Source organism: Camelina sativa, chromosome 15 (genome assembly GCF_030686135.1).
Source record: "Camelina sativa cultivar CO46 ecotype springtype chromosome 15, ASM3068613v1".
NCBI lineage: Eukaryota > Viridiplantae > Streptophyta > Magnoliopsida > Brassicales > Brassicaceae > Camelina > Camelina sativa.
This window is the reverse complement of record NC_141894.1, coordinates 15,221,269-15,241,052: the sequence shown is the minus strand read 5'-3', so window position 1 is coordinate 15,241,052 and position 19,784 is coordinate 15,221,269. Positions and strand designations below refer to the sequence as shown.

Below are 19,784 nucleotides of genomic sequence, written 5' to 3'. Positions count from 1 at the left end.
TAAGACCGGCACTGATCATAGTCACAGAAAACAGACTGATACATTTATTGATAATCCACCACCGGGTAGAAAATCGATGGTAAAACTACCGGCCACCAATGGTGGAATTTCTCCGCCGTTAATTTAGAAACATGGAAAAGTTTTTTATTTTTCCGAGCAAGAAAAAATCAAAACTAAATATTTCTCATTTTATCTCTTAACTCATTTTTATTAGGCTTTTGACTAGACCCAATATTAAAATAACTAGGATGGATCTTTCTAGAATTTTGATGATAGCATGGGACAGGAAAAAATATATAACATATGCTGTTAAATGTAAGTAAACAGATCATATTGAACAAAAAAAGAAAAATTGTAAGTTTATTTATAAATAAAATAAAAACTGCTAGTAAATATGTCATTTTTTATTTTACTTTGTTTCTTTAGATTGTTTGACATTTCTATGTTAGTATCTTTTACACAATTACTTGTAAATAACATTTTGGTATAGCTTATGATAAAATTCAAATTTTTGTCTAAAGTGATCAATTTAGTAGCATCTTCGACCAAAGTTGATATATTTGTAAAGTGTTCGTATTTGTTATATATAGCAAAAATAACTTTTCGTATAAATATATATAATAGTTATGGACACTTCACGTCCAATTACTACTCTTCTAAGCTAGATAGTGATGATGAGTCTATGTCACTAAAGCTGAAGTTAGTTTTTATTAACTCATCCTATTAGCTTTTAATCTTTTGATTATCTTGTAGTATAAAACTCTTATTTTGTTTAACTTAACCATTTTTATATTGCCCAAGGTTGTCCAAAAAAAACCATTTCTTTCTCGATTAAATGATTCAAATCGTGAGTAAGTTTACCATTTGATCATGATCTCCTATAATTAATATTATGTTTCCATCTCTATAACCTTGTCTTGATTCGTTGTCTTCAATTTTGTTGTAATACTTTGGAACTTTTCTGCCACGGTCAATAATGAAGCTTTGGTTGTTTCTTGCATACGAACCAAAATTTTGTTACGAGATGAAAAAAAAAAGTAGCAAATTTTATCGCCCTATGACTTCTTCTGATCCTACCCTTTAGCTTAATGTCAACATCTTTACCACATTATCATCTCCATATCTAAATATACTATTTCTTATCATAAAGTACATAATATTTTGCATTATCCTGATACATGCATCTCCTCTTTTTCCACAACCACTTGTGCATATACACCTAAAAAGAACTAATCTTTTAATATTTTCTTATTTAATACCAACAACACTATTGGTTCCTCTGCCCAGACTCATGGAGGAAAACATCAGAGAGATGTTCTCACCACCCATTCTTCCTCTTGAAATGGTGGAAGAGATTCTCTTAAGACTACCCGTGAAGTCATTGACGCGATTCAAATGCGTTTGCAGCTCATGGAGATCTTTGATCTCAGAGACTCTGTTTGCTTTGAAACACGCTTCAATCTTGGAGGCATCGAAGGCAACCACTTCCAAGAAGAGTCCTTACGGAGTCATCACAACGTCTCGGTATCATCTCAAGTCGTGCTGCGTCAACTCTTTATACAATGAGTCAACGGTCGATGTTTCGGAGCATGATGGTGAGCTATTAGGCAGAGATTACTATCAAGTCGTGGGGACTTGTCATGGATTGGTTTGTTTCCATGTAGATTACGACAAAAGCCTCTACTTGTGGAACCCGACCACCAAGCTTCAACAAAGATTGTCTGGTTCGGATCTTGAAACGAGCGAGGATGAGTTTGTTGTCACGTATGGGTTTGGCTATGATGAATCTGAGGATGACTATAAAGTGGTTGCATTGTTGCAACAAAGACAACAAGTGAAGATAGAGGCAAAGATCTACTCGACGAGAGAAAAGCTCTGGAGAAGAAGCAACAACGCTTGTCTCCCATCTGGAGTTGTTGTTGCTGACAAATCAAGATCCGGAATCTACATCAAAGGGACTCTAAACTGGGCAGCCACTCACTCGTCATCATGGACCATTATATCATATGACATGTCACGTGATGAGTTAAAGGAGCTTCCCGGACCAGTTAGTTGCAGCAAAGGATGTTTTACATTGACGCTTGGAGATTTGAGAGGATGTCTTTCGATGGTGTGTTATTGCAAAGGAGCTAACGCAGATGTTTTGGTGATGAAGGAGTTTGGAGAAGGAGCATCTTGGTCTAAACTCTTGAGCATTCCTGGTTTGACTGACTTTGTTCGACCGCTATGGATCTCAGACGGTTTAGTGGTTTTATTAGAGTTTAGATCTGGTTTAGCTCTCTATGACTGTGCTAATGGAAGGTTTCATTACCCAGTTGCACATAGCTTAAGTGGTTGTCGCGACGCCAAAGTTTATGTCAAGACAATGGTTTCTCCAAATGTTCTTTAACATTCAAGATTTGGTTCATTTTTAAATGCACATCATTATTGTACCTCTACTTAAAAAAAAAAATCTTGTTTTTTTTTTAATTCTCTTTAGTTGTAAATTACATTGTCATGTGGGAAACCAAAAAAAAAAGAATATATTTCCTAACAAAGTATTCCCAAAATACATTGATCCTTATGCTTTTAAGTCTTTCGTTGCTCTCACGAATACGTACAATGGGGGAATCTTGGAACGTTAGAGTCAGGAGGGTATTTTATCTGAGGTGGAGCTCCGAGCGGATCCTGAGTTGGTGAAGACAGGAGTGTCTCTAGGCATAGAGACAGATCTACGACCACTACTTCCACTGTTTCCCATGTCTTTCGTCTTGTGAAGCAGAAATGTTCCTGACAAAATCGTTACAAAACCACACAACTCTGTTGCAATCTTTAATCCACTCTGAGATGCCCAATCCTGTAGTAAATCAAACACACAACAGAGAAAACTATTTGAGAAACTGTCTTTATTTACTTGAGAGAGAAGAAAAAGGAATTATAAGAGATTGTTTTTGACCTTGAACATGATCATACTAGCTATGATGGTGAACGTTGTGAACATAACGTAGTAAACCGGTGAAATAACCGCGGTGTTGAATGTATCCAGTGCCTGATAGCCAAAATTACAAAGAGAAAAGTTCATAAAAAATGAATGATATCGAATTGAAGTTACGAGTTTTATTTTGCTTACCTTGTTCAAGTAGTTGATTTGTAAAAGGCAACAAAACGCAACTACTAAAATGAAAATCCAAGTGTTGAAGTATTTGAACTGATTCGTCCCTGAAAATGTCAGCTTTATCGCAATGGCCACCGCTTTAACACTCATAACCTATGAAGAAACACAAGAGAGCTTGAGGAAAATTCCAATGAAAACGTACTTAACAAAGAGAGAAAGAGAGAGCTCAACAAAAAAAAACGTACAGTAAGAGAACCCATCAAGGAACAGATTCCAACATATACTATCATATGAGTCTTTCCGTAGCGCGGTTCATAGTAGAAGATCAGTATAGCCACCACAATCACAATCACAGCAGAATACACAAGGAAACCTAATGGAACAGAGCTTGCATCAGAATCAGTCTTACTAAAACATCGAACTTCCGTACCAATAGCTTGTGGTAATTAATTATATGAACATATATATAATTAAACCTGGTTCAATAGCAAGCTGCCATATTTGCTTGACTGATTCAATCTTCTGCTCATGTGGAGCGTGTAAGACTATAGTTGTAGATCCAACAACACAGAGAACGCAACCGAGTATCCCAAACATATGCAATTTCTCTTGCAAAATAAAATGCGCTAGCACTGCGCTGCATAAAACATATATAGGTTCTTGTTTTCAGGAAAACCATATACTCTATAGAATATATATAATCTAATACTGATGCAGGTTTCAACAATTAAGAATACCTGAATATAATACTTAAAGCTCCCAAAGGTGTTACCAGAATAGCCGGTGCAAATGCATAGGCTGCAAAATTAGCTACTTCCCCAAAAATCACTAAATCAAGAGGCCAAAACAGGTTTAGTCATTTGCATCTCGAACTTTAAAACAATTTAACAGAATCTAGAGTTTTAAGACTTACTTGTTATCATTCCAGCCCACCACCATGGTTCTTTTAAATATCCATACCCTCCTTCACCTGATTGAAGATATAATAACCAAGAACAGATTTTAGATTGAAGTGTTAATTTCAAGAACTTGGGATATGTAAAAGATCAGCTCTCTCACCTGCCCTGGCTCCGCTTGCACCAGCCTTTTTGAGACCTTTTTTCTTGACGATGAAGCTAGAACCAATGAAAATACTTGAAGACACTGCTAGAATGACTCCAGTTATGTTATCAGGTGACATCTGATCCATCTTAGCTAATATATATTATATATAAATAAGATGAATCAGCCTGAAAGATTTATGAAACTCCAAAGAAGATTTTTTTGAGGAGAAAGATTCCAAATTTTTTTCAAAGAGATTCTTGCATCTGGACACACAAAAAAAAATAAAAACAGAATAAGAACATCAAAAGTGAGTTTTAAAATCTGACTTTCATAAACTATAAAGAAAATAAAAAGCAAAGAAAGCCACATACAAATTGCAAATGATCATGACTGACTACTTTTAATAATTAGCTCATCAACAAAAAATACAATAATTAATTTCAGAAAGAAATATATATATTAAAATTTCCAACAGATGGTAGAACAGGCAAATATAGGAAACTGAAGAGAGAATTTAGAATCATATCGAAATCAAAATAAGAAAAAGATCAACTAATGATGATAGCTAACACAAATCTTGAAACTCCAAACGACAAAAAAAACAAGAAGAAGAAGAAGAAGAAAGAGACAAAATACTTTTCACTTCAAAAGTAGAATCTACGGTCCTTGAAGTTTTGAAAATTTTGGATTAAGACTTGTTCTTCTGATTTTTGTCAGAAATTTTTTTAACGTATGAAACCTCAAAACCCTCTCATATACGTTACCTTTTTAACAAAACATTAACTATTAATTCTCATAAAATCACTAAAATATCGTCAGTAAATTAAATAACAAATAACAAAGAAAGTTGAAGAACACGCCAAAAGACTAAATCCAATTTTGCTTCTAACAAATCATCAAAATTACAAAGAACTCAAACGAAAAAATTCGAGATAGTGATCGCACAAACTAAAGAAAAAAGATAAATTCAAAAGTAGGCAAATAATATCACGAGCAAGAACGTGCTTTATTTAGAATATTCGAATGGTACCTTTAACTCTGCCACGTTCTCTTCTGCCCCCAAAGAAAAAAAAAAACAACCAAAAAGAAACACAAAATTAAGAAGAAGAATCTAAGAAGGCCATAGACGAACGATCGATAGTTGTTTTTGTTTTTTCTGTTGAAACAAATTTCTTAAAAAAATTAAATTAGGGTTTTGGTTGTTTTGTGTTGCTGTGAAGAATCTGAGAGAGAAAAAAAAATGAATAAGAGAATCCAGGAGGATATATAGGGTGTAACATAAACAGCTCAGAAATTAGAAAATTGCCAATTCATATTATTCTCTTTGCTTTATATATATATATATATATATATATATATATAAACATAATACTAATTAACAATTTACATGCACGCCACCTTCTTTAATTTATTTTTCCATATATAAAATTCAATTTTTTTATCTTTATTTTTGTAAAATTGCTTTTATTTCTCTCTTACAATTCAAATTTTATGGTATCTTAGAAACAAATATCTTGATAAAGATTTTGTTTGATCCTTTTTTATTTTATAATATTCTTACATTTGTTGTGGAGGATATGGAAGTAAATCAATAATTATCTTTAGATCAATATTAAATTTGGGATTTTGCACGCTAGTAACATGTTTAAAATACAACAAATAAACCATCTAAATAGTATTTAATTAATATTTAATATAATTCAAAATGGTTATTTTTAGATATTAATAAACTCAAAATTATAATCATCTATAGGGATATGTAAACATATCATTTCCCCTACCAATAAATAAATGTAAGCATATCATTTCTAAATACACAATAATAGTTATTATACATATTTGGAATATACCTTTGATATTCTTTGAAAATTCTTGTCAAAAAAATGATTGCATTTTGGGTGTGCTCATGCTGAATTTCATATTCATAGGCTGATAAAACATTTAGGAGGATGTAGGATCATGAAATAGAAACCAATGGTACTTATTTCACTATCAATACACACATCATAGCAATAAAACTAAGAGTAAATTATATTCTTCCTGTTTCATTTTAAATGATGTTGGCCCTGTTCTTTTTCAAGTTACTGGATGAGCTACTGCGACAGAAAAATAAACAAGGAAAGTCGTCACTATTATGAAAAAGCATCACTGCCATTGTGAATAAGAGTCTTTGTACTGTTGAAATGAAATGCCGCAACGGTCGCTAGAAAATTCAGCGATTTTTCTTTGCCACACTTTTTTCACTCTAATAAACACATATGCGTTGTTGTTTTAATAAACGGCGTTGTCGTTGACGTTATTACTGTCGTTTTAGCGTGTCGCAGTAGCTGATCCAGCAACACGAAAAAAACAGAGCCGTTTTAATTTTAATATATATATATATATAATTTCATTTAATTTATCTCTTTTATATACTATTAAATAAAATAAACTCAATCAATAAGAAAACATAATGTCAAATATGATTGGTAAAGAAAATTTTTACACATTTAGTACTTGCATAGAAAAATAAAAACAACATCACTTAAACTGAAAATAGAAAAAGTTTTAAAATAATACCACAAAATAAAACAATGTTCGAAACAAAACAAACAATTTTTTTTTTCATTCACCGTTAGCTACTAACACCGTGATCAACCCACACATGTTCATTTCACATTTCACCTTCTCAATCTCATCATCCGGTAACGTCACCGTCACAACCCTCTCTTCCTCCTCCACACCCCCCGGCATTACCACCACCGCTCCACCGTCACCTATCCCCTGAACATTACAATAAACCGATTCCGGTGACTTCCCCATAACTTTCGCCTCGTAAAAATCAACTCCGCTCAGATCCACGAACGTCAAATTCGCTCCGTAAACAATAAAATCTGAAACATCATCAACAGTCTCATCGATCCCAAACCTCTCGTCGTTCGTTTCACGGATCGATTTCACAATCTCCTCCAAACTCGCCTCCGCCACCGAGAAATCGACGTGAACGGAACTTATCATCTGACCGTTTCTCACCGCTCTAGGTTTTAACCCGTTCGGATCCGATTTAATAACTGTAATCGTAACCGGAGCTGATTCTCCTCTCGTTTTGGCTATACATTTCCATATGATTCCACTGAGAATGTCGAATTCGTTTTCTCCGGTCGCCGGAAAATGTGATTTAATCTCGTTAACCGTTAAATTGAAGGAGAATGTTGTCATTTTTCTGTTACTTGGAGCGACCCAGAGATCCCCAACCGGGTCAACCGGTTTGATTGAATCCGGTTTTTTGTCCGTTGAGTTCGGGTTTTGAAACACTCTTTCTAACTCAGAGGTTTTGGGGCAGTGGATCTTCTCACCAACAGAAGCCCGAGCCCATAAGTTGAAGACATGAGAAAGCGATAAGGGATCTCCCATGATATGTGCCCAGCTCAAGCCTAAAGCTAATCCACCGCAGCTAAACCGGGTCATCTGTACCGAATTAAACCGATATTCTTTTTTTAATGTGTGGACTTTTAATTTGTTCATTACGTAAATTAGTAGAGATATATACGTACGCACCTGAATATAAATCAAAGGAGAGAATGCCATTTCTGGTCCAACAGGTTGATGGTAAACCAAAGACTCATCAACGGACCGGTCCGGTACACGGAGCCACTCGTCCACTGTGAGATCACAATGACTTTCCACGAGACGTGTGCCGCAGTCGTTGCACTTTATGTACGGGCGTCCCGACTCGTCCCGCCTTAACCTGCCAGTGATCCATGAGATCTGATCGAAGACCGGAAACAAGGGGGCTTTGACGTTCATCACGGTCAAGTCACGTGCTGTCTCGGCAGAGTAAATGTAAACCACCTTTAAGTAGTGGAGCTTCATGGCGAGGTCTAAACCGGTGAGCTCGTGAGTGGTACCGGTCTCTGTTGGCCGGGACGAACTCACGGTCGATAACCGGAAGCCATGAACCGGACCCCTTCCCTCTTCTTGAACTCGACCCATGTCTATATAACTATATATACGAGACGAAAGATGTAAGTATGTGTATCTTGGCAAATATATCTCTGACTGATCTCCCGGTCTACTCTATATATATATAGAAATAATCAAATATTTTTAAGGTTTTATTTTTTCAAAATTGTTTTAATGTTTCTGCTATACGTGTCGCTCTCTGTTTCACTTATTATACAGATTGTGACTATAATCTACTCACGTTGTTATATGCATGCAAGTGTTATAATAGGTGTTTGCATCACGAGTTGGTGAACATGACCCCATTCTTAATTGTTGTATAAGTATTTGTTGTATAGCAGAGAGAAGGCTATACACAACCAAAATGGCATTGTTGTCGTATAAGTATTCGTTGGCAAACCATATATTGTTGTATTTATTTATTAATCTGTCTATAATACATATACTCAGACCTGTAAATATGTATAAGAATTGTATTTGGGTAGAGATAATGAAATGCGAAAACTGTGCTAAATGTTAATTAGCTCTTTAAATATGATAAATATATATATATATACTGTTTTAAATTATAGGATATGATCGTATCATGTGATATATATATATGTACTAACAACTTAGAAAAGAGATTGAACCAATATAGCTTAAATATGAGCAGCTGTTACTGGTAATCAACTGAGTTTTCTTATAATAATATTCATTCGATTGTACTTGATAGTTAACCAATGATTGAAAGTACCTATAGGTTTAGATATGCGCGCGCGTAGCACGTTGGAAATAAAAAGTTGGATATGCATGGGGCCTTGTACTCGTCCTGCTATCCGCTCCATTAAATATTTTTTGAACTGGAAAAGTTATTTGTGAAATTCATTTGATCTTTTGGTCTACCTAAATATAAGTGTTTTGGTTGCGAAAATTTGGTAAAATATAATTCGTCACGGCGAAGCGTAGATACGCATCTTTCGTTGAGTGACTTCCCAAATGCGGAACATTAGCAAGTTAGCTCTTTCCAACGTCACACCAAACAACACTCATGAGTCATCTTGAACAACAGAACAAGGAAATTATAATTTCTAGACAACCGTACCACAAGATCTAGACAATATATAATGAAAAATAAGAGACATAACGTATACAATTAGAGCTGAGATCTAACCTTCAGTCTAATGATAAATGGTTGCCGTTTTGTTTTTCTACAGATCGACTTGTCTTTTAAATTAATTGAAGAAAAAAAACGTACTGTGTGATGCGAGGCTGTCGAACTTTGTATCTTTATATTGTGGGGGGCGTCGAGGCCTACGTACATTTATTTTGAGAAATACGATTTTTAGAAGTGGTTGCGACTGCAAATGTATATGGCATGCATGATGGTGAGAGTGTATATAGTCGCTTTAAAAAAAAATGAAAACATTATTAAGATATAATCATTGCCCATTGGTCTACTAAAACTTGAGACTATACTTCATAAAAGAGAAATATCTTATAATATGAGAAGGTTTTTTCTAAATTTCTCTGCCAATGCGACACTTGGCGCTCTAAATTTGTGACACATGTGACATGTCTTTATTACTAATTTAAAATTAAATATTTTTTAATCTGTTTCATTTTTTTATCTTATATGGTGTATAGTTTGCTTAAAAGTTTTTTTTCACATTGTTACAAAAATATATTTCTACCAACTTTTAGTTTTAACATATAAGATATTTCCTAATGAAAGCATATACCATATAACCTAAAAATAAAACTACTAAACAAACCAATAAAAAAGAGTTCTTATACTTTGAAGTAAAACCTAAAACCAAATACCAAATATATTCTAATATATTTTTAAAAATTACACTGTATTCAATAATCACATTTATTGTATTAAAGACAGAAAAAAATAAATGTGTATTTAATATTTTATAAGTTACTGGTTGACTGTTTGTAAAACTTATATACTAAAAGAAAATAAAAATAATATAATGGTATCAGAATATAATTGCTTAATCACCCCATGAGATATCAGAAAGCAATAGTTTCATATAATATGAGAAGGTTTTTTCTAAATTTCTCTGCCAATGCGACACTTGGCGCTCTAAATTTATGACACATGTGACATGTCTTTATTACTAATTTTAAATTAAATATTTTTTAATCTGTTTCATTTTTATTTTATTTTATATGGTGTATAGTTTGCTTAAAAATTTTTTTTCACATTGTTACAAAAATATATTTCTACCATCTTTTAGTTTTAACATATAAGATATTTCCTAATGAAAGCATATACCATATAACCTAAAAATAAAACTACTAAACAAACCAATAAAAAAGAGTTCTTATACTTTGAAGTAAAAACTAAAACAAAATACCAAATATATTCTAATATATTTTTAAAAATTACATTGTATTCAATAATCACATTTATTGTATTAAAGACAAACTCAGAAAAAAAAAATGTATATTTAATATTTTATAAGTTACTGGTTGACTGTTTGTAAAACTTATGTACTAAAAGAAAATAAAAATAATATAATGGTATCAGAATATAATTGCTTAATCACCCCATGAGATATCAGAAAACAATAGTTTCCAAAAATAATTTAAAGGTATTTATTTTTTAATTATAAAATAGAGATAATATATAGTATCTAAAAAAAATTGACACACTTTTCTTTTCATGAATTTTATTCATAATTAGTATAAGATATTTCTTAAAGTTTTATGACATGAGCCATATTTTAATATGCATTATTCCAAGAAAAATTATATTAAGGGTGATTACGAGATTAGAGAGTAAACACTGGAGCATATGGTAAATCGGGAATACACTTATTAATTATTCAAAATAATCATTGGTGATTCCTCTGTGTAAAACATATTGTCTAGATTCATAATCTCATTAGTATAATACAAAATCCATGTTTCCAAAGTTTAGTTTATTGATTGGTTGGAGAGTTCATTTTTTTATAACTAAAAGAACACATTTTCAGCATTCATATAGAGTTTCTATTCACAAGAAATTTGTTAGGAGGCTAATTGAAGTAAATCAAACTGTACCAACATATTGAGGAGTCAAAAGAAAATAAAATATTAAGATTGAGTTAAAGAATATATAAAGTTGTAAAATCACTTGCACTTGCAAAAAGATCAATATTTATCAATTATTTTACTTTACGATTGAGACTAAAACTTAATTTTTATTTATTTATTTTAATGGTTACTGACTTCATAATAATTTTCTGGTTATAGAAATCTAGCAAATCATCATATAAGTCTTGATCGAATCCATATATTAAAGCTTTGGAAAAGATGTAAAAGATGAGATTTATCTGGTAATAGCAAACTATTTTCGTTTTATCTGGTCTCTACACAAACCTCATTTGTGCTAAGAGTATCTCCAATATATATAATTCTTTCAAATGTATTACTCTATTTTGACTCAAAACTAGAGTTAGTGTAGAAAAAATAAAATTGAATATAGAGTAATCCTAGCATTTACTCTAATTTAGAGTAAGATATATAGTAATGTTGGAGTCAATATTACTCTATAATAGAGTATTGACTTTAAAATAGAATGTGATTGGAGATGCTTTAAGAACCTAACAATTTATCACAAAACAATAAAATCTAAAACAAAAGAACTTTGAGGGTTTTAATTATTCTAATCAAAAATATTTCTGATATATATGTTTTGTTTATTTTATTTGCGTTAAAACATTAAAAACCATATATATAAAGGAACACATGTTAAACATTTTAAAAATAAACTTTTCATAAAAAATCATTTCAAAACTAGATTTCTAAATTTGATATATATTATAATTAATTAAAAAATTAAATATATCTCGCGCATCGCGCGAGCCTATTTCTAGTATCACATACGTTAAAGTTTAAACCATCCGAATTCTAGATCTCCGATCAGATACTAGTGTTGTTCAGTGTCAATATCACCATTGGTCTCTTCATTCAAAAAAAAAACAATATATATAAGATATAACCATTGGTCTTGCCGTCTTGTTCGGAAAAAGCAAATAAAAGAAGATACAACAAGCCAGGCAAGTGTACCTACGAACAACAACAAAACAATTAAAAATAGTAACTTTATGTCTTAAATATTTACTACAATTCCACCTAGCTAAGATCCATATGGTTTATTTTTTAAAAGTTATCAAACTGGCAGAGTAAATGTGATTCAATGATATGTTTATAAATACTATATACTGTATGTTAGATGGTTACGTGCCTTATTCATCAATTAAGAGGTCACCACTCAGCACTCATCATCTGTAATGCTTTAACGTTGTGGGGTTTCCATGAGTCTAAATGACAAAATCAAGAATCATAAAGTTGATTAGTTCCGTACACTTTAATTCGTTCCAGCTTATAGATTGATGTGAATATTGATCGTCAGGAAATATTTGTATATGTATGTGAGCTGTGTGACTTAGCTACTTCTTTGTAGTATTAGTTTGGTCGCAGTATTTTTTGACAATTCAAACTGCAATGAATGATGCAATGCAACCACTTTTCACGTACGATATAGGTTTGTATGTTGGGAATCACTGGAGCTTATAGTCGAACGAACATCTATAAATAATAAAATATGTCTGGTAATATGTAAGTTTTATTTTGATCCCGTGGCGGTCGGTAGCAGAGCCGGCCGGCCCGAGAATTTGGTGGTTCGAGCAAAGAAAACAAAAAATTGACCCACTAAAATATTAAATTATCCAAATCATTTTTTTTTACTTCAATAATTTTTATTTTAAGGATCGAAATGAAACCTTACATCCGAAACAACTTCAAACTGCGTTGTTACAAGCAAAAAAACTACTTCCTTCTCTACCTAAATATGGCTCCTAAAATTAACTACATCAAAGAGTTCAAGTTTGTTATGTTCGCTTGTATGAACGAGATGATTTGAGGAGCTCTTGAGTCTTGAGAAAAGACATAATTGACAAATTAGTAAATATAGGATTTCTACATTTGTTTTGACATTTTACAAAAGCTTCCCACTTAAAAAGCTAAAAAAAAATCAAAACTGAAATTATTTCAGAGGTTAACTTGCTGAAAACGTATATGCAGCTGTTGTTCTATCGAAGTAATTGGTAAAACTGGACCAACGTAATTTATATGAATGTCTAATTGCCTACAATTAATAAAGAAGCTTATAAATAGGAAGAAGTTGATCTCAAGTAAGTATACCCTTATAAAATATGTCACTCCACTATCTATAACTACTAGTAATTGTTTACTTAACCAAATCTACTTACATAAGTAGGTTTAGTGATTACATTAGCCTTTTTAGCCCTTTTAAGATAGATATAAGAAAAATCCTAACACAGAATGTCGAAATCAACACAATTTTCCAATATATACCCGAGAAAAGTCTAACATACGGTATCTTTCAGTTCTTTTTGACATCTTGTTATATCCAACGGCTTTTTGGACCTTATAATGGGCTTTTAGTCCATGTATAATGAAGCAGGCTCATGTGACCTTAAGTCACTAAACAGATAAAACAAGTCGACGTGGCAACAAAGGTCGAAAAAGTTAGAGAGAAGCAGGGGAGGCTTGATTCTATACATCAGATACAATATAGTTCCAATAGACTACCGCTTTTTTTTTAGTGCGTTGACTCTCTTTGCTCAAATTTATTGGATAAAACACTGTAGTACAGACTCTTAAAATACACCTACTCACAGCTGATTAATTTGGACGAAACAAAAGATTTTTTTTTTTTGTAGGAAAAAAAAAAGAGAGAGTTTCTGAGCTCTGTATAAAATCCCTTAAACCCTACTCTTTGTCTTCACCCTCTCACTGCCTCTCTTTTTCCCACTTGACTACTCACTCTCACTTCTCTAAAACCCTAATTTCGTCATTTCCCTTCTCCGAGGTTTGTTTCATCTCTTTTAATGTCTTTCATAGCTTCAGAAATGGCTTTGATTTTGATGATCTTTTGTAGATTCTTTTGTGGTCTGATTGAAATGGAATTTGATTTAGTTATGGCTTTTCTTGATTTAGTTTTTTTTTCTTTCTGGGGTTTGGTATGTTTTCTTGTTTGCAGATATCAAGAAATGGCTTTTTGCAACAAACTTAGTGGTATTTTGAGACAAGGTGTTTCTCACAGCTCAAATGTTCCAGTGACATCTATGCTTGGTTCTCTCCGTTACATGTCCACTAAGCTTTTTGTTGGTGGTAATGTATTTTTATATATCTTCTAACCCTGCTGTATCTTAATTTGATTTGGCTTTTTTTCACTAAATTTGAATGTTTTGGTTTGCTTTCAGGTCTCTCATGGGGAACTGATGACGGCTCCTTGAAGCAGGCTTTTTCTAACTTTGGTGAAGTCACAGAAGGTAAGCCTTATGTTCTGTTCCCAAATAGAATGTGTTTTCATTTGGAATGATTATTAAAATGGCTATGTTAGTAAGTATGTAATGCTGGTTGATGAACGTTTTGTGATATTGTTTGGCTTTTGTAGTTTGTTTAGGGACCTATTTGTCTTGTTTGTTGTGCTTTTTGTTTATTATTTGTTACAAATGTTGTGTCTTTGGGTTGTGTTGCAGCTACGGTGATTTCAGACAGAGAGACAGGGAGGTCGAGGGGTTTTGGATTTGTCAGCTTCACCAGTGAAGATTCTGCAAACACTGCCGTATCAGAAATGGATGGAAAGGTTAGAGAGGATTGCTATTTGCTAATGCATAATGTTGATTGTTCTGTCTAAAAAATCTTTTGTCTCTTATATGGATTTTGGTATGATCAGTAGCTGAATACATAGTGTTGACTGTTCTATCTAAAAAAGTCTAGTCTCATATTTTAGGTTTGGGTATGATCAGGAGATGAATACATAGTGTTGATTGTTATGTCTAAAAATTCTTGTCTGTTACTAGTTTCGTAGAGGTGTTGGGTATGATCAGGAACTGTATCCATTGTGTCTAAAAAGTCTTGTCTGTTATTAGTTTCTTAGGGGTGTTGGGTGTGATCAGGAGCTGCATCCATTGTGTTGATTGTTCTGTGTAAAAGTCTTATCTCTTACTAATTTTTTTGGGGTGTGTTCAGGAGCTGAATGGCAGGAACATCCGTGTGAACCTTGCAAACGAAAGACCGAGTGCCCCGAGATCATCATTCGGTGGTGGTGGTGGTTACGGTGGTGGAGGTGGAGGTGGCGGTGGCTACTAAAAGAAACAAGCCAGAAGATTTGAGAGAGAGAGAGAGAGAGAGAGAGAGAGAGAGAGAGAGAGAGAGAGAGAGAGAGGAGCCTCTGAAGTATGAACTATCAGTAGTTAGTTAGTTTGTTTCCCTCTTTGTTTTAACTGCAAACAACCTTAACTGGTTTTGTTAAACTTATTTCAAGCCCCTGTTTTGGTTGTGTCTTTACAATGAATACCGTATTGCTGCTCCCATCTTCTGCAAATCTATTTTGCATCGAGTTGATTCGATGTTTTTACATTTTTCCTTTTATCTACTCTTAACCATTTGTGGTCTACTTTGTTCCACTTCTAGATTTGAGCGCGTAATATATCTTTTCTATTAATGATTTCTTATAACATTAATTTTGAAACTTTGATGTTTCCATTTTGGTAATATAGAGAGAGAAAAGAAAAAAAGAAAAAAAAACTTGGTATAAAATATTTATGATCATATCAATCAAAATTAATAATGTTGCATATCTGATCTAATCCATGGTTGTTGACACACTCTATATGAATCCCTCATTGTACAACCCTGCATTTCCAAAATGGTTGGTTGACCTTTGATGGCAAAACGTTTGGTCGGACGGACCGTGTTGGAGTTTTTCAACAACACGAACCAGCGAACAGCGGAGAACTTCCGCTCTTTCTGTATCGGCAAGAGACGCCCCAATATGGGTAATAGTTGTGTAGAACTTGTTGTTGTTCGATCACCAAAATCAACTTCACTTTGTTGCATTTTGAGCCAATGGAGGTGGAACTTGAAGTCATCATCATCGTAGTGACGGCCCATTCTACACTTTTAACTTTATGCCTTGTTGATTGCATTCTTTTTTTTTTTTTTTGTTTCCTTGTTCTGCCATTTGTGTTTACACCCAGATTTGAGGTGTAATATCAAGATTTTGTGAAATTACATGAGTCGATGACATAAACTTACATATGTCTTCTGTAATCGTGTGACCCAAAATGCATCAAATTCTTGAATGTATAATTGTACCCATAGAAACTCCTTTAATAAATATATGCTATTGCCAATTTTTTCAAAGCATCATGCATCTTCAAAAGCGAATATCTAAATAATTACCAAAAGCTTTATATTATCAAATTCATCATTCCGAAAAATAAAAAGCTAAAATTCTCATAGACAACAAAAACATAAAAAAGAAAGAGAATAAAGATGATTATAACTTGAGATAAGATTACAAAAGAAAGAAAAGCCAATGGTCCTCTCTTCCTTTATGGTTTTTATTTCGGATTTTAGTTAGTACATTTTCTGATTTCATCAAAACAAAATCCACTTAGAACATTACTTTCAATGTAGTTCAGTTCTGGTCTGGTCTTGGCATGAAATAGCAATTAGATAAAAAGAAAAGAAAAAACATTAAAAAGTAAAAGAAAAAGGCAAAAAGGCGAACGTATAAAGGAGAATAAAATTTATGATTACAGTTGTTCTAATAATAATGGATCACAGGTTTCATTCCTTGATTATAAAAACTCCAACGGCTAAGATCTGCTCTTGAACACTTTTTTTTTCTTTCCAGCAAGATCGATCATATAAATCATTTATTACAAATAACAATATCCCACATATATATATATATATATATATATTTTCAATTCTAAATCCCCCTTTTCCTTCTTGCTATATATCTTTCTCTATTATAAAACATACAGCTGTAACAATTTAATTCCCCACACTATGATCCCCCTAAAAAAAGGACCACCACAAAAAAAAAAAACATTTTATGATTTTTTTGTTTTGCAATTTTTCTAAAATACGGAAAAATACAGAAACCTGTCCCTGTAAATGATTTTTTTTTTTTTTTTGTTGGTTTTGTAAAAAAAAAAAAAAAAAAAACAAGCATGTGATTGATGAGAGAGAGAGACGACGACGGTAGAAGAAGAAAAATAATTTAAGCGGAATCTTCGGCGTGAGAGTTTTCCTTTTTTACCCTCGGCTGTATCCCGTAATAACCAACGTACCACTTGACGAACTTCCTCAGCCCCGCCGCTAGATCCGTCGTCGGTTTGTACCCGAAGTCTTTGTACGCTAAGCTCACGTTAGCATGCGTGTAAGGCACGTCACCGTTTCTCGGCATTTTGATCAGATGTTTCTTTGCTTTCGTACCTAAAAGCCCTTCCAAGATCGAGACCAGTCTCCCTACCGGAACAGGAGACGTGTTTCCGAGGTTGTATACACGTAGCTGAGCTTGTCCTCTCTTCTTTCCTCCGCTTCCTGTGCTTTTCTCCGCCGTGTCCAACGCACCGACACATCCTTTAACGATGTCGTCTATGTATGTGAAGTCACGCGCCACTTCTTGATTGTCCTGTGTTCTGTAAATGTCTATTGATTTGCCGTGGAGGATGTCTTTGGTGAAGAAGAAGTAAGCCATGTCTGGTCTTCCCCATGGACCGTAGACTGTGAAGAACCTGAGTCCGGTTAAGGAGAGACCGTAGATATGGTTGTAAGTATGTGCGATCTCTTCACCAGCTTTCTTGGTTGCGGCGTAAAGACTCGCTGGTTGGTCTGTTCTGTGTTCTTCTGAGAATGGGTTCTCAGTGTTGAGACCGTAAACAGAACTAGACGAAGCCCAAACGATCGCTGGCTGAGGATTAGCTGCTTTAGCCACTTCGAGGAGGTTTACGAATCCAGCGATGTTGGATGCGATGTAAGACTGAGGGTTCTTCATGGCGTAGCGTACTCCGGCTTGAGCGGCTAAGTGGAGGACGTGAGTGAATGGGACGACATCGAAGAGTTTACGTAAGAGTGGTCCATCGTTGAGATCACCTTCGACTATGAACACTTGTTGCTTCTCCAAGAGCGCTTGTCTTGCTCTTTTGAGTGCTGGGTCGTAGTAATCGTTGAAATTGTCGAACCCCAAGACTCCATCGCCACGTTTTCGTAGATATAGTGAGCAGTGGGATCCGACGAAGCCGGCAGCTCCAGTGACTAGAACAGAGAGACCGCGTGGTCTTTTGGCTGTTGAGGATTGTCTAACGCGCTTTTCCCACGCGGCTCCACCGATAGAGGAAGAGGAGGAAGAGGAAGAGGAGGAGAAGAGTCCGGTGGATAAGAAGCTACGACGGTGGAGGTGATGAGCTGCGGCGGCGCGGCTGTCGGAGAGTGGAGGGTAGTTGATGGCGAAGAGGAGGACGAGGACGAGAGCTACAAGGAGCGTAGCTCGGAAAAGAACTTTAGAAGACGCGTTGAGAACTTTGGTGCTGTGAATCTTGCGGAGGTAGCTATTGTACCTCTCCAGCTTCACCGTCTTGCTTGTATCCGCCGTCGCCGACATAGGCATTTTCGACTTCTTGATATAACAACAACTCACTTGGTTTTATTTATATGTGTGGTGGATCTTTCTCCACTGTTCTACATAAAAGGGGCTCGAAGATGTTTAAAGATTTGAGAAAATTTTGTGGAATTTTTTGGAGGAGGGTTTGAGAGAGATTTCGAGCCCTGAAAAACAAGTGAAGAAGCGATCTGATGATTATAAAGAAGAAGAAGAAGAAGAGAAACAATTTGCTGGTCGGAAGCCACTTTTTTTTTTCCTAATAAAGGTATATAATAAAAATAAATAAATCAACTCGTTATTTCTAAAATATAATAATGAGAAAAAGTAGTACTATTATATTGTAATAGTGATATTGGAGTTGTCGGTATTTTTACATGAGTGTCTGTGATTTTACCCGAAATATAACAAGGATCACCAAATTAGGCCAATGCCACGCATTGGAAGAGTTAGATTGTTCTCCATTGGAGACTTCTCTACAAGAGTTTACTTTTTGATATCCTTTTAAAAAAAAGTCTTGTTGAGTTATTTACTTATTTTATAGGGGTCAAGATCTGTTTATTAACTATGAAGTTTGTTTTCATTACTACTAGATGATATCAAGTTTGTCGTGTTCTTTATCTTTATGGAGATATGTTTTTCTGATTTTTTTTTTTTTTTTTTAATTTACAAGTTGTACCCAATCAAATTATCATTTATTATTGGTTTCTTTTTCATGACTTTAAATTTGAAGATAAACAGTTAAAGTATAATTTTCATAATAATTTGTTATTAATAAACCACAAAGAAAAGTAAATGAAAATAGTACTAGAATTTACTAGACATCTAGATAATTTATGTTAATAAATGCTATAGTATGATGTTAAATTCTAACCAACGTACACTATGAATGAATTGAAGAAATTTTTGGTGTTCTTTATAACAAGGGAGAGTAGTAGTAACTCTTGCAATTCTGACATACATAGTAATGCTTAATTTCTAATTGACAACATGCATGATTCATGTCATGGCAACCGAAATCTCAAGTGCTAGAGTAAATTAAACTATTAATTGACTAAGGTATGTCAAGGTTTTAGCCTTTTCGGGAGGTGTCGGTTTCCATGCCATTGCATACTTCAATCAAACTTCCATGCAAGTTATGCTACGGATATCAATTGATGCTCTAAATCCCCTTTTGAGAAGATTCTAAAGAAACGGGAGAAAGATATGGTCGGCCAAAAATCTAATATGAAAGACATCTAA

The 19,784-nt window shown here is 33.9% G+C and overlaps 4 protein-coding genes and 1 pseudogene across 11 annotated transcripts; 2 read left to right on the top strand and 3 right to left on the bottom strand.

The window, feature by feature from the left end:
- The first annotated feature begins 1,256 nt into the window (after positions 1-1,256).
- LOC104746905 (F-box/kelch-repeat protein At3g23880) lies at positions 1,257-2,549 on the top strand. The gene has a single exon (XM_010468450.3). It carries the CDS (start codon positions 1,292-1,294, stop codon positions 2,387-2,389), a length of 1,098 nt encoding a protein of 365 aa, XP_010466752.1. The 5' UTR covers positions 1,257-1,291; the 3' UTR covers positions 2,390-2,549.
- LOC104746904 (putative magnesium transporter NIPA1) lies at positions 2,440-5,457 on the bottom strand. Of its 7 annotated transcripts, none has more exons than XM_010468447.3 (9): positions 5,169-5,457; positions 4,154-4,401; positions 4,008-4,064; positions 3,832-3,922; positions 3,571-3,731; positions 3,340-3,467; positions 3,110-3,247; positions 2,936-3,028; positions 2,440-2,836 (listed from the first exon to the last, which is right to left on the bottom strand). In XM_010468447.3, the coding sequence occupies exons 2-9, from the start codon at positions 4,281-4,283 to the stop codon at positions 2,627-2,629; spliced, it is 1,008 nt and encodes a 335-aa protein (XP_010466749.1). In that variant the 5' UTR covers positions 4,284-4,401; positions 5,169-5,457; the 3' UTR covers positions 2,440-2,626. The 7 variants fall into 7 exon arrangements, with proteins under 7 accessions (XP_010466749.1, XP_087345234.1, XP_087345230.1 ...); XM_087489108.1 differs by having other exon boundaries at positions 3,571-3,726; positions 5,169-5,449; XM_087489104.1 differs by lacking the exon at positions 5,169-5,457 and adding an exon at positions 4,510-5,057.
- A 1,121-nt stretch (positions 5,458-6,578) lies between these two features.
- LOC147926674 (protein ECERIFERUM 26-like) lies at positions 6,579-8,306 on the bottom strand. The gene is made up of 2 exons (XM_087489103.1): positions 7,676-8,306; positions 6,579-7,585 (listed from the first exon to the last, which is right to left on the bottom strand). Exons 1-2 carry the CDS (start codon positions 8,108-8,110, stop codon positions 6,743-6,745), a joined length of 1,278 nt encoding a protein of 425 aa, XP_087345229.1. The 5' UTR covers positions 8,111-8,306; the 3' UTR covers positions 6,579-6,742.
- Positions 8,307-13,772: 5,466 nt separating this feature from the next.
- LOC147926673 (glycine-rich RNA-binding protein 4, mitochondrial-like) lies at positions 13,773-15,508 on the top strand. Its single transcript, XM_087489110.1, has 5 exons — positions 13,773-13,952; positions 14,124-14,254; positions 14,347-14,415; positions 14,626-14,732; positions 15,119-15,508. The coding sequence occupies exons 2-5, from the start codon at positions 14,134-14,136 to the stop codon at positions 15,236-15,238; spliced, it is 417 nt and encodes a 138-aa protein (XP_087345236.1). The 5' UTR covers positions 13,773-13,952; positions 14,124-14,133; the 3' UTR covers positions 15,239-15,508.
- A 938-nt stretch (positions 15,509-16,446) lies between these two features.
- Positions 16,447-19,122, bottom strand: LOC104748507 (UDP-glucuronate 4-epimerase 6 pseudogene; annotated as a pseudogene). Its single transcript, XR_015582553.1, has one exon. The product of XR_015582553.1 is annotated as a UDP-glucuronate 4-epimerase 6 pseudogene (transcript).
- Between the last annotated feature and the right edge of the window lie 662 nt (positions 19,123-19,784).

Bases quoted from the DNA above. Each gene is read 5' to 3' on its own strand.
- LOC104746905 (XM_010468450.3), top strand. From the start codon at position 1,292: ATGGAGGAAAACATCAGAGAGATGTTCTCACCACCCATTCTTCCTCTT.
- LOC104746904 (XM_010468447.3), bottom strand. From the start codon at position 4,283: ATGGATCAGATGTCACCTGATAACATAACTGGAGTCATTCTAGCAGTG. The intron at 4,065-4,153 runs GTGAGAGAGCTG...ATCTTCAATCAG, and splicing joins TGCAAGCGGAGCCAGGGCAG to GTGAAGGAGGGTATGGATAT. The intron at 3,923-4,007 runs GTAAGTCTTAAA...CTCTTGATTTAG, and splicing joins GTGGGCTGGAATGATAACAA to TGATTTTTGGGGAAGTAGCT.
- LOC147926674 (XM_087489103.1), bottom strand. From the start codon at position 8,110: ATGGGTCGAGTTCAAGAAGAGGGAAGGGGTCCGGTTCATGGCTTCCGG. The intron at 7,586-7,675 runs GTGCGTACGTAT...AATTCGGTACAG, and splicing joins CTCCTTTGATTTATATTCAG to ATGACCCGGTTTAGCTGCGG.
- LOC147926673 (XM_087489110.1), top strand. From the start codon at position 14,134: ATGGCTTTTTGCAACAAACTTAGTGGTATTTTGAGACAAGGTGTTTCT. The intron at 14,416-14,625 runs GTAAGCCTTATG...GTTGTGTTGCAG, and splicing joins CTTTGGTGAAGTCACAGAAG to CTACGGTGATTTCAGACAGA. The intron at 14,733-15,118 runs GTTAGAGAGGAT...GGGTGTGTTCAG, and splicing joins TATCAGAAATGGATGGAAAG to GAGCTGAATGGCAGGAACAT.